This window comes from Microtus ochrogaster, chromosome 1, assembly GCF_000317375.1.
Source record: "Microtus ochrogaster isolate Prairie Vole_2 chromosome 1, MicOch1.0, whole genome shotgun sequence".
NCBI classification, from domain to species: Eukaryota; Metazoa; Chordata; class Mammalia; order Rodentia; family Cricetidae; genus Microtus; species Microtus ochrogaster.
The window spans coordinates 100,463,884-100,475,332 of NC_022009.1; the positions used below are offsets into that span (position 1 = coordinate 100,463,884).

The following is an 11,449-nucleotide window of genomic DNA, read 5'->3' on the forward strand; positions in this document are numbered from 1 at the left end:
TTATAAAATTTAATGGAGTTTGAGAGATGGCTCAGTTGGTCAAGTACCTGCCACTCAAGCCTGAGGATCTGAGTCAGATCCCAGCATCTGTGTAGAATTCAGGTGTGGTGCTGCTGATGACAAGTCACTGAGACAAATGTGCCCCCGAAGCTCACCAGCTGGTCAGGCTAGCCAACCTGAGCCCCAGGTTCAGTGAGAGACTCTGTCTCAGAAAAATGAGGAGACGAGGGGTTAGGGAAGACGTTCAGTTGGGACCTCTGGTGTCCATGGGCACACATACACTCATCTGCACACGCCCCCGCACTGATCTTTATAAAGAAAGAAGTATTGTTAACAAGAAAAAGTGCTAGGAGAACATTTCTGAATCATAACATAATGTAAATGTAAGGATAAATACTATTATCACGCTGTTCTCTCCCTTGTTACAGCACCTAAGGACTGTTCTATGAGGCATGCCTAGGAGAGCTCAGAAATGAGCTCACAGTGGCATGTTAGGCATCTAGGAGATGTCTCAAAATGAGATTACGTGAGAAGACTAGTCAGTGACATCATGCAACTTCACTCTTCATTGTTACCTCCCTAGAATCGCATTGCTTGTTTTCACTGACTTAGCTTAGTTACTGCCTTTCCCCCACTAGTTTGTGGAAGATCTGATTGCTCACACGGAGGAGGTAGTAAAAGGGCTATACCCTTGGCTGATGATTCATTGCACCAGCTGCCAGCAAGTTGCATGTCTCGGCACACCTGGACACATGCACCGGTGACTGATTAGGAAACACATTTATCTTGGCACATTGCAAAGGAGACGCAACTGTAATTACTCTCCCTTGTAATGAAAGGCATTCTGGAACCTGTGTCCACCTACCAAATAACAGAAAGTACTCTTTTGGACCACATCCATATAATTGTGCCATCTGCTCTTGATACTTGGCTCTAAATATTTCCCAAATCATCCCGGTGTGCTAAAAATAAAATGCAGTTTGAAAAGACTTATTCTAACTGTTAAAATGGTCACACGAAGTCATTTTAAAACTGAACACTATGAAAATGATCAAAACTCTGAGTTTCTTTGGCTGATAAATACAGAACATTTCATTAACCTTCACTGTGTAGTTGGAAAATTTTGTGGATTTATTGTTTTTTTAATTTAAAGAAAATGACTATTCTGGCTAAGTTTTTCAGAGTCCTCTGATTGAGAACTGACTTAACTAGGTATCCTGTGCAAAAGAAGAAAAAGGAATCAAAGCTTTTGATCTTCAACTTGTCCCATTATTATGACCCCAAAATTTTGGAGACTCTTAACCTGTACTGAGAAATTCCGTATATTAAGACCTTAAAGTGAGATGCTATATTAGGAGACTAGAGAGATTTCATGGCAGTTAAAAGTCTGTATCCGTATCTGAAAATGAGAGATGAAATACAGTTGAGGAAAAGGACTTCTTCACCCAAGAGCCACTCCAGGGCTATGTATCAGAAACACACAACAGCAATATGAAGCACTTAAAGACAGATACCCATACATACACATATAATAGCAACATGTCCCTAGCAAACACATTTGTCTATATTGTCAAATAACTAAACCTAGAACATGAACTGTGTCCATAACACTGATACTGTGATCTAGAACATGTCTACAAACCATAACTTGTTCTTTTTCATAATAAATTTTCTCTTACATTAGATTTAGCAATCAGTCTCTTTAAAATGTCTTAGCTTTAAGTGCCGTACTAAGTTCGAGTTCTTCATTTCACATAATCAGAATTCAATAAATACTGCTCATAAACTCTAATACAAGCTGTCCTTTCTCTGGACACTAATGAACCCGCAAAACTGAAAGGACAGGCCCACCTATTAATCTCTATAATCCGTGTGCTTATAGTCACAAGGTAGCTTGCTTATCATCTACAAGAAATGTGAGAACTTCCTGGTAAATATTTACTCTACTTTTAATTTCAGTGACAAATATGAAAGTGGTCTTATTAATTGGCCATATATTTTTAATGAACTGGTCTTCTTCATGCTGCAATTACATATTGGTTTAAATAGCAGTTGAATCACATACTATGAGGCATCATGTTAACTTCCATTGTTGGCCTGTGTGTTCTAAACTCTGACATCTCTGATACTTGGCCAAATGCAACAAGCTAACCATCTCCCAAGACACCTGGGGTCATAATCTGATAGTTCATCCTACTTCAAACGGTCAACCCTTAGGCAAACTCTCTGATTCCAACCTGTTCTACACAATGGTATATTTTCTTACCTTCAAGAGTGCCCCCCCCGCCTCTCTCTCTCTCCTTCATTCTCTCTGTAGCTGTCTGTCTGTCTCCTCTCTCTCTCTCTCCTTCTCTCCCCCCCCCACCTGGGGACACTTACTTGAGACTCTTGATGAGCAACATGTCCTAGAATAAAGCTAAAAATATCTCATTTTCTCTTTGCTAGCTAACACTCTGCTGTTACACTTTTGTTTCCACACTTCCATTCATGGAGAACACAGTAAAATGCTTGACAATAAGCCTCATTCATCCTAAAGAAGGCGCTTAGCACAACGATTAGTAGATAGCCTATGCTGAATAAAAGCAAGATGAATTAAATTCATTATACTTTATGTTTTTTTAAATTTTCCTTCTTTAATTCAGAGATTTTTTTCTATACAAATCCCAATGTTTATTATTCACAAATCATGAAAATAATTTTGCAGCCTATTTTGACAGGCTGTTTAATTAACATCAAATCATCTATCAATTTTTTAAGGAAGAAAAGGTAAAAAATAAATAAATGAAATCACTGAGCTCCCAGTTTTACACGTTCCTATACTATCAGTTACTTCACAAAATTTTTATTCATCATGTTATTCTCTCTAATTACATGAATATTTTTAAGGAACACATAGAAGTAATCAACTCTTTTAATTCAAACTATACTTATAGAGTTCACATTATATTATATGTATATGCTTACATAAAATAGGTTTTATAAAAGATGACTTTATTCTTTCCTAATTCAGATTATTAGGCAATTTAGCATTGAATATTGTATATGATCATATATAATGTATTTATTATATTAATATTTATATATAATATATATTTGTGGGAGGATGATTTATTGTGAAAATTTAGGTCAGTTTATCTAAAAGAACAATGACAGCAACAACAGTGAAATTAACCAATCCACACTGGGTTTCCTCCTCAATTAGAAAACTCAAATTTTATTCCTAACAAAAATCTTATAGTAAATGAAGTTACTTACTTTTCAGGATTTTCGACTTCTTCGGTAATAAAGTTGAGGTAAAACCTGCATTATAAGTAAAGAAATAACTATTAGTACATTTTACCACCATAATCCAAAGATTCACATGTTAAACTTTTAAAAATCAAACCAAGAATAATGAAAATTACATAGAAATGTATGCAGAAAGATGCAAATACAAAACCAGTCATTACTCCTATAGAACACTTTCTACTAAATCATGGGGGAGGCATTAAAACGTGTAAGACACAATGGTGACAACAGGGGAAAGGCTGTAATCTGTATGGCACGCTTCACAGGGTGGCTCAGAACAGCCTGACACAATGTCAGGAAAGGGCACCAGAGCTAGAAGAGCAGGGCCAGCCATGAACTGAGGTTGAGGAGGAAGCATTTCCGGAGGAAGTTCCTCCCAAGCTGAACCTTCAAGAATGTGCATCATTTACTCTACTGAAGTGTTATGAGGCCATTCCAGGCCAAGGTTGACCCGAAGCATGGAGTATACCATAATGATTACGTACAGGGAAAGGAGGAATGCTATAGTATTCAGTCATACAAGTGTGTAAGAAAGCCTGGGGGGACAAATTAAGGATTAGGTGGCCTGTGCTTCCTGTAAATCTAAATTTAGAGTTAGAAACAAGAGGGTCCAAATTATACCAGAGCAGACTTGTAGGAAACTGCTATTGACTTCCTACACAGAGCACAGCACACAAGTTAGGGACCAAAATTTCTAGAAATGATAGTGTATTATACGCCTCAAATTTTCTAGAAGAGAAAATTGCAAATATTCTACCACAGAAAATTAAAAACTATATTTTGTTATTGAAATGTTAATTACTTTGATTAATTATTTCATGTTCCATTCCTAAACCATAACCTAATTTCTTTGTACCTCAGAACTACATACTATTTGCCAATTAATTCTAAATTAAAATAAGAAGATTAAACCTTCCATTCATACTTCTTCCTTTAGAGCCACTGCCAGTGTTTGCCCTATATAACTAGATTCATAAGCCTATAGAGGGAGGTCAGTCTCCGGTCTGTTCAGGTAGTTAATATAGATACATTGTTACTTACTACATTGTCCATCAAGAAAAAAAAAAGCAGAGAATTTTGAACATTTCCCAGGTCCATGGTACTTTTCTGGGAAGTACATGTGAAAAGAAACATTTTAGGCACAAAATGTTTTGCTTTCATTGTCAATGGGATCTCAAACCCTAATGCCGGGGCCTGAGAAATTCTACATTCTTCACAGTGAGTTTCTACCAGCTTACACAGATGTAGCTAATGTCGTCCATCCTTGATTTCATTTTCCAACTAAAAGGGACTGTTGTAGGCCCTTTAAGCCCTACTAAGTTCTTCCTAAGCCTCCTCAAAACAACACTGAAGGAAATTAAGAATCCTCATGAGAACATTTGAACGTAACAACAACAGAAACTTGCTATATCTGCTTTCTGTAAGCTCAGAGAACTCTTACAGAATAAAAGTCATGCATTCTACGGTCGTTAGATGATGTGGGATTCCCCTCTGTATGCTGTGAATACTATCTGTTAATAAAGGAACTCTCTTGGGCCTCTGCAGAGAATAAAGGTAGATGGGGGAAACTAAAGTGGATGCTGGGAGAAAGGAGGAGGAGTTAGGGAGATGTCATGTAGCCCTGTAGGAAACAGATGCCTGAACTTTACCCTTTAAGTGGAAGCCATGTGGCAATACACAGATTAATAGAAATGGGTTAAATTAATATGTAAGTGTTAGTCAATAAGAACCTAGAGCTAATGGGCCAAGCAGTGATTTAAATAATATAGTTTCTGTGTGGTTATTTTAGGTCTGAGCTGCTGAGCAGCCGGAACGAACAAGCAGCCTCTCCCACAACAACACTTAGATGCTAAAATAGCCTCTCACATGACTCACGGGATTACAGGTCTGAAAGTCAAATTCTCTTCTCTCTAAAAACACCCAGAATATTAGCCCATCGCCTGCCACATGCTTAAAGCACCTCGCAGAGTACTAGAAAGATGGGGAAGTGGGTTTTGTCCCATACTTGCAACAATCCTATCTGAATTCACTAGTCAGTTGAGGTTCAAGAACAGGATGGCTACAGACTTAATGACAGCTTCAACAAACCAGTATTAGAAATACATTGACTGAAGAGAAGGTAGCAATAGGAGTGATATAAAAGGTGATATATATACACACATGTAAAACTAATGATACTTTTTAACAACTAGAAAGTTAAATTTCTAGGAAGAGCAGAGTGTATGTGTAGCAGAATGCATGAAACATTATTAGTATAGGGGAAGTGACAGCCAAGGAGATCCTTACTATGTGCACACTCCATCTTTCCCCATGTAATGCAAAACTGGCTGGAAGAATTATAAGTGTGGATGAGCTACTATTCCTGCATTGAGTGTAGCAGAGATAGTTCTGTGGAATGTGCTGTTTGAGACAGATTTGACAAGTGCACTATAAGCCTGAGGCAACAGGAAGTAGGAGAAACAAATGCAAATCAATAAGCAAATATATAAATAACACCCAAAACTGAACAAATCACAAGAATTAAGGAATAGAGCCAGGTTTTGCATGTCAGAGATAGCCAGTTGTTTATTAATAGTTGATCAACTGTTTTTTTTCCCCACAATAACCTTAAGAAAAGAAGGGAACTATTTGTGAAAAAGAATGTGACTTCAAATATTTTTCCATGACTAGGGAACAGAGAAAAGGAAAGTGGTTGGGTGTAGCATGTAGGGAAGAGGAGGACAGCAGATCACTCGAGTGCAGGGGTCCACTCACTGGGGACGTATACCTTGACATCTGTCTGCTCACAGTATGGGCCACAGTAGTCCGTTTCCCCTGGTTTATATCTCAAGGCCCTGAAGAATACTTACAAAGTCTATTGTCCAGGGTTTTCTAGGACTGGGCACAAACTACACTGTTGACCCTGCACTGCAGCACCCAGCCTTGTACATGAGTCTTTAAGGAAGCAGATTCTCGAGGTGAGATCTGATACAAAGGTATACAATAACCGTGCCCTGTGCTTCGGGGAGACTAAATCCATTGAGGATCTGATTAAAGAAGGCAACAAAAGACACTGAAAACCAATTTTCTATCACACGGTGAAAAGAGAGAAGAAAAATCTCACCGCGCTGGGCTTAGCTTTGGACCCAGATACAGGAATGAAATTGGTTGACTTCCCCAAGGCCACAGGCAGACTGGCAGATGTATTTCTCTGAATACGGACATTGGCAATAATGTGAAAGTTGTTCTGACCCGACTCCGTGACCTGACTGAGTTAATGATTTCTTTTCCCCTAATCATGTTTCAGTGACGGGATTTTTTTATCATTCTGGATAGGTTTTGTTCTCCTTAGATCCAAAACTTTACTCCGCTCATGGTCCCCAAGGGTTGGTGGTATCTTTTTCCTATTCAGCTTAACAGCTAGAGGTGACTGCTCTTAGAGCAAGGTATCCAGGACAACAGAGGGCTAGCATGCTGCCCATCCAAATAGGTAGCAGCCTGAATTGCAACTTCTGACTATAACTGCTTTGCTTTTGTCTCACTACAAAGCCTCCACATTTGGTTTCTCTCTCTGTCTCTGTCTCTCTCTCTGTCTCTCTCTGTCTCTCTGTCTCTGTCTCTCTCTCCCTCCTTCCCTCCCTCCCTCCCTCCTTAGTCAAATACTGTTCTACAGCAATGCAGGGAGTGGTTGCCATTTGTAGTCCTAATTGATAAGTGTGCAAACCAGTTTTGCAATCATATGTCAAAAGATGGGAGAAATTCACTGGTCAGCAGTGGTGCACACCTTTAATCCCAGCAGTAGGGAGGCAGAGGCAAGCAGATCTCTGTGAGTTTGAGGCCCTCCTGGTCTACAGAGTGAGCTCTAGGACAGCCAAGCCTAGCAACACTGAGAAACCCTGTATAGAAAAACCAAAATAAATAAATAATATGTAGAAATTCTGATAGCAAAGATTGTTCTTACAATGCTCCTGTCTTTGAGACCCATTTCAGACCCCACTTTGATCCATTTACATGGAAATAACATCTGTACCTCTGGAGTGCCAAACCCACAGACTCTGTTTCCACTTCTGTTTTCTGAGACTGAGGGCCATAGATTAATAACCAGATCATTCCCCCTCTTCACAAAGCACCATTAAACCGTTACAACAACCTATAAAGCTAAATCGTTCTCTGTCATCCTCTGGCTAAGCCACTTGGATCACATAGCCCCTCATTTACAATTGTAGACTTACTTTCCAATACTGTTACTGAACCCTCAAGAACACACGCACACGCACACACGCGCACACACACACACACACACACACACACAATTGATGGTTCTTGGCTCTTCAAGCTTGGGTGAAGGCACAAGAATTATTCAGGGGGCACAAAGTATAAATCAAATTTCCTGTAAACCCCCATCATAGGTGAAAACAGTGGCACTTTGGACTTGGCATCAGTAAAATACAATATTAATAAGATAAGTCAAGATGAAAAGACTCTTTTTTTCCAGAGAAAAATCAACCGCCCCTAAAAAACCTCAGAAGTGGAGAAAATTGGCGGTACATGAAGCAGGTGACCTGAATATTCAGTGCCGGGTGGTGGTGGAGTGAGGGTAAAAATGTTTTAATATTCCGTGGGAACAGATGCATTGTGCTCACAGGCAAAAGAAACTCCATTCAACAGAATTAATCAAATCTGCCTTGTGAAGATCACCACATCCCACATTCTTGACAGAGTACAACAGGCTCCCAGCACCCAGCTGGAGCTGAAAGCTCTTGTTCCCTCCCCTACTTTGCTCTGGGGCTCCCAGGGACCCTCGCTGTGGCTTGGCTGCTGCCCCAGGGCATGGAGCCCTGAACCAGGCTCAAAAGACATAGAAGAGTTGATTTTGCTTCTAACACTGTGATCACACTCGGTTCTTTTCTCTGCTTAGCACCACATTGTGCTTTGAACAAAAGTGAAAAGACTTCAAAACCACTGGGATTCGAAACTAAAGCGTGCACACAATGGCTGCAAAAAATCTTCTTCGGGTATACAAATAGTTTACACTGATCTTCTTACGCTATAACCTAACAACCTTCAAACACATTTCACTTCAAAGCTATGCTAAACCTATGTAGCTATACTCTGCTGATTGGCTTCTAATGCCATATTTTCACAATTTCTGAGATTAATAGAGTACATATGTTATTTATTTTGGAATGCATTTGTATATTCCCTAAAAGGTAAGATACAAAAACAAAGATAATAAAAAAGGAGGCAGAAAGAAGAGAAAATTGTATTCATGTTAGATACATATTTACATAATTTTTGAGATAGCAAAGTTTCCTTTTGGTATGCTTAGGTTCAGAGACTGTTATCACATCTTTAACTACCTGTTTTATAAATATGGAAGAAAAGAACTATTACAAATATTTACTCCAAAACTATGAAAATTAATCTTCCTGCAATGATTCTAGTGTTTTGACAATATTGTTGTACCTAGTGGGGTTTTTGGAAATAGTCATTTTAACTAAAGCTTTCAAGGTCAATAAAATTTAGTCGCAGGAAGTTCCTTTTGGATATTTGGTCACTGTGACTCATGGAACTCAACAGAACACTGCTGCCCCAGGGTGGGGGAAACACAACAGACAGGCGTGAAGGACGTAAGCACATCCATGGCATCATGCTGCCAAGCGTCTCTGCTTCCTGTTTGTGTTTTCAGCTACTGGAAACATTGTAATGAAATGTGTCTGGGCCCTTGAATACGCCACATATTTGACCAACTGACTTCATTATTGTGATTTCTCCTTCCCTGTCTTTATCATATGAACCATTTTGATCTTCTGAGACCATCTCATCTCTACATATGAATTGTTTCTTCCTTGTGATAGGATAGACAAAAAAAAATCATTAACTGCTGTCTATAAATATCCTTGGTGCGCTTGCACCAAAGCATTTTGACAGGGCAGGTACTAATCCTGAGTTTCCCATGGCACTATCTCATCCTCACGATGAGATCCTCATGAATAATTAGAAGTAATGCATACTGGCTGCTAAAACCCAGCATCTGTTGGTTCGTTTTTTTTGCCACTGAACTAAATCTAATAGCAACCTTGACTGTCTGGGGTCTCATAAAATGACACCGTAAGTTAAAGGCTTTGCCACACTGAAGGAAATTGGAAGGACTGCTGAAGAAGAATCTCTTTCTCGTATCCTCCCACCTTTCCTTCATGCTTCTCTTTCTTCCCTCCCAGAGTAAACTGCAGAAGCTAGAATCTGTGTTCCCTAAATGCTCATAGAAACTAGAACCTCTCTCCGCAAAACCAACCGTGAAACCTAGAACTACATCTCTCGCTTGCTCCTGACTTTCTGCAGAAAGCAGCTGCACAGTTCTCTGCTCCACCTTGTCTCATAATACATCCTAAGAGTCTTGGTTGAGAGAGGAAATGTTATACAAAGAAGTCAAGGAGAATCTAAACAAACACGCCTCACTCTCCCTCCAGTTTGTTACCATTGCATTATATCCTTTGGTCATAAAAAAATATTTTTCCTGACCTTTTAGGTCTTCACTTTGTGAGAATCCCATGTTATTTGAAACTTTGACTAAATAATCACTGTGCACATGATATAATGAAAACCTAGTTGGGAGGAAATGTCTGATGGTTTCATCACTCGTCACTAGGGTCAAAGCTGACACCCCTATGATAACAGACAGATTAACAAGAGAAAAGACAAGTGAAATAATTTAATAAAGTATCTGGAGATATCAACTTACCAACCAGCATATGCATACATCCCATAATAAAAAGCCAAGGGCAACCCCATCAGATTTGTATCTCTTCCTGAAAATGCATTTTCAAAGTGCTGTGTGTGCCCTGGAATTAGAATACAAGGATTTTTAGAGCTTTGCAAAGAATTGGTATATAATTGGTAAATAATTTATTACAACCCTATACACAGTTGGGAGATGAACTACCCTGTTCTGACTCTCTGTTCATGGCCAACTCTATCTATTAATACCGCACCCAAGGTAGAACAGAAATCTCAAACACATACTTGTCATCTAGACCATTTTTAAGGTTGTTTTTTTTTTTTGCATGTGACCAACTGGATTTAATGGGGCACTTAAAATAGGTAACTCCATTTCCCTTGCTTGAGTGTCCTCTGTTTTAACCATGACAGTTGACTAAAGCATCTTCCATTAAACTGAAGTTTTGAGGATTTGGCAAAATTCTTAGAAGATAACAATGTGTCGTGGTAGAGGAGGAGAAGAAATCTTGAGTGAGCAGACATCAAGAAATGCCTGCACTGTCTCCTACATCACATCACTTAGCCTCCGGCCTTTATCCCTAAAGTCTGTTTATGCGACACACCTGCCTTCTAAAGCAGGGAAGGCTGCAGACAAAATCCATCATCAAAACCAACAAAGCTTATTCATATAAAGGTTCTCTGAAGCACAGCCCCGTCCAGTCACATAAGAGTGTCTGTGGCCAATGTCACCCAGCAGCATAGTGTACCTAACTGTGATAAGCCATTCTACCCAAAGGGCTTTCTTTATAGAAATAACTTATTGATATTGTTTTGGTCCAAGCCACCATTTTCTTCTAGAAAAATGAATAAGAAACTATACCAAACCCCAAAACAAGTTTTACCAACTTTGGCATCAACATGGAGACTTTCTCCCCCTATTTTGTGAACAGTAAGTACCTTTTTCTTTTAATCTTTTGGGTAGTTTAAGAGATTAAAAAAATCAGATTTGGGTTAGTAAGTACAGATTCAAAATTAGTACCAAAAAGTATCTGTGGCATCCAGTCCCCCCAAAGAAAAACAGCAAATGGTATTATTTAGATAGTAAATGATCCTGCTTAAAAAATGACTTTTAATAAGTAACAAAAGGGGCCCATGAGGGCAGAAGGTGGGCAATATATATACAACACTCTCTTGTAAGTCAAATATCAGCTAATGCTCACATCATGAGACCGAGAATTCGTAGTGACAGAATGTGAGTATGGGGGCCAAGATGAACATGTTTGTGTAATACGAAGAGTGATATTTTTCTCAAAGCAACCAACTTCTAAATGTAGTTTTATGAAAACTTGACAGGGTAAATCAGAAATACCCATTTTACTGAAATATTTCCATGCCTTAATAGAAGAAAATTGTACACACTGAGTGAGATTCAGAAGAAGAAAAACGAACATCTGTTGGGACTTAA

General features: G+C 39.0%; 1 protein-coding gene across 3 annotated transcripts in view; it reads right to left on the bottom strand.

Annotated features, from left to right (window-relative positions):
• The window catches only part of Slc7a11 (solute carrier family 7 member 11), a 73,573-nt gene that overhangs the window by 42,710 nt on the left and 19,414 nt on the right, over positions 1-11,449 (bottom strand). For all 3 annotated transcript variants that reach the window (XM_026782989.1, XM_026782994.1, XM_005343948.2), the window contains 2 exons: positions 10,010-10,109; positions 3,256-3,300 (listed from right to left, as the gene is read on the bottom strand). In XM_026782989.1, coding sequence (XP_026638790.1) covers positions 3,256-3,300; positions 10,010-10,109 — 145 coding nt within the window. The remainder of the gene's footprint in view (positions 1-3,255; positions 3,301-10,009; positions 10,110-11,449) is intronic.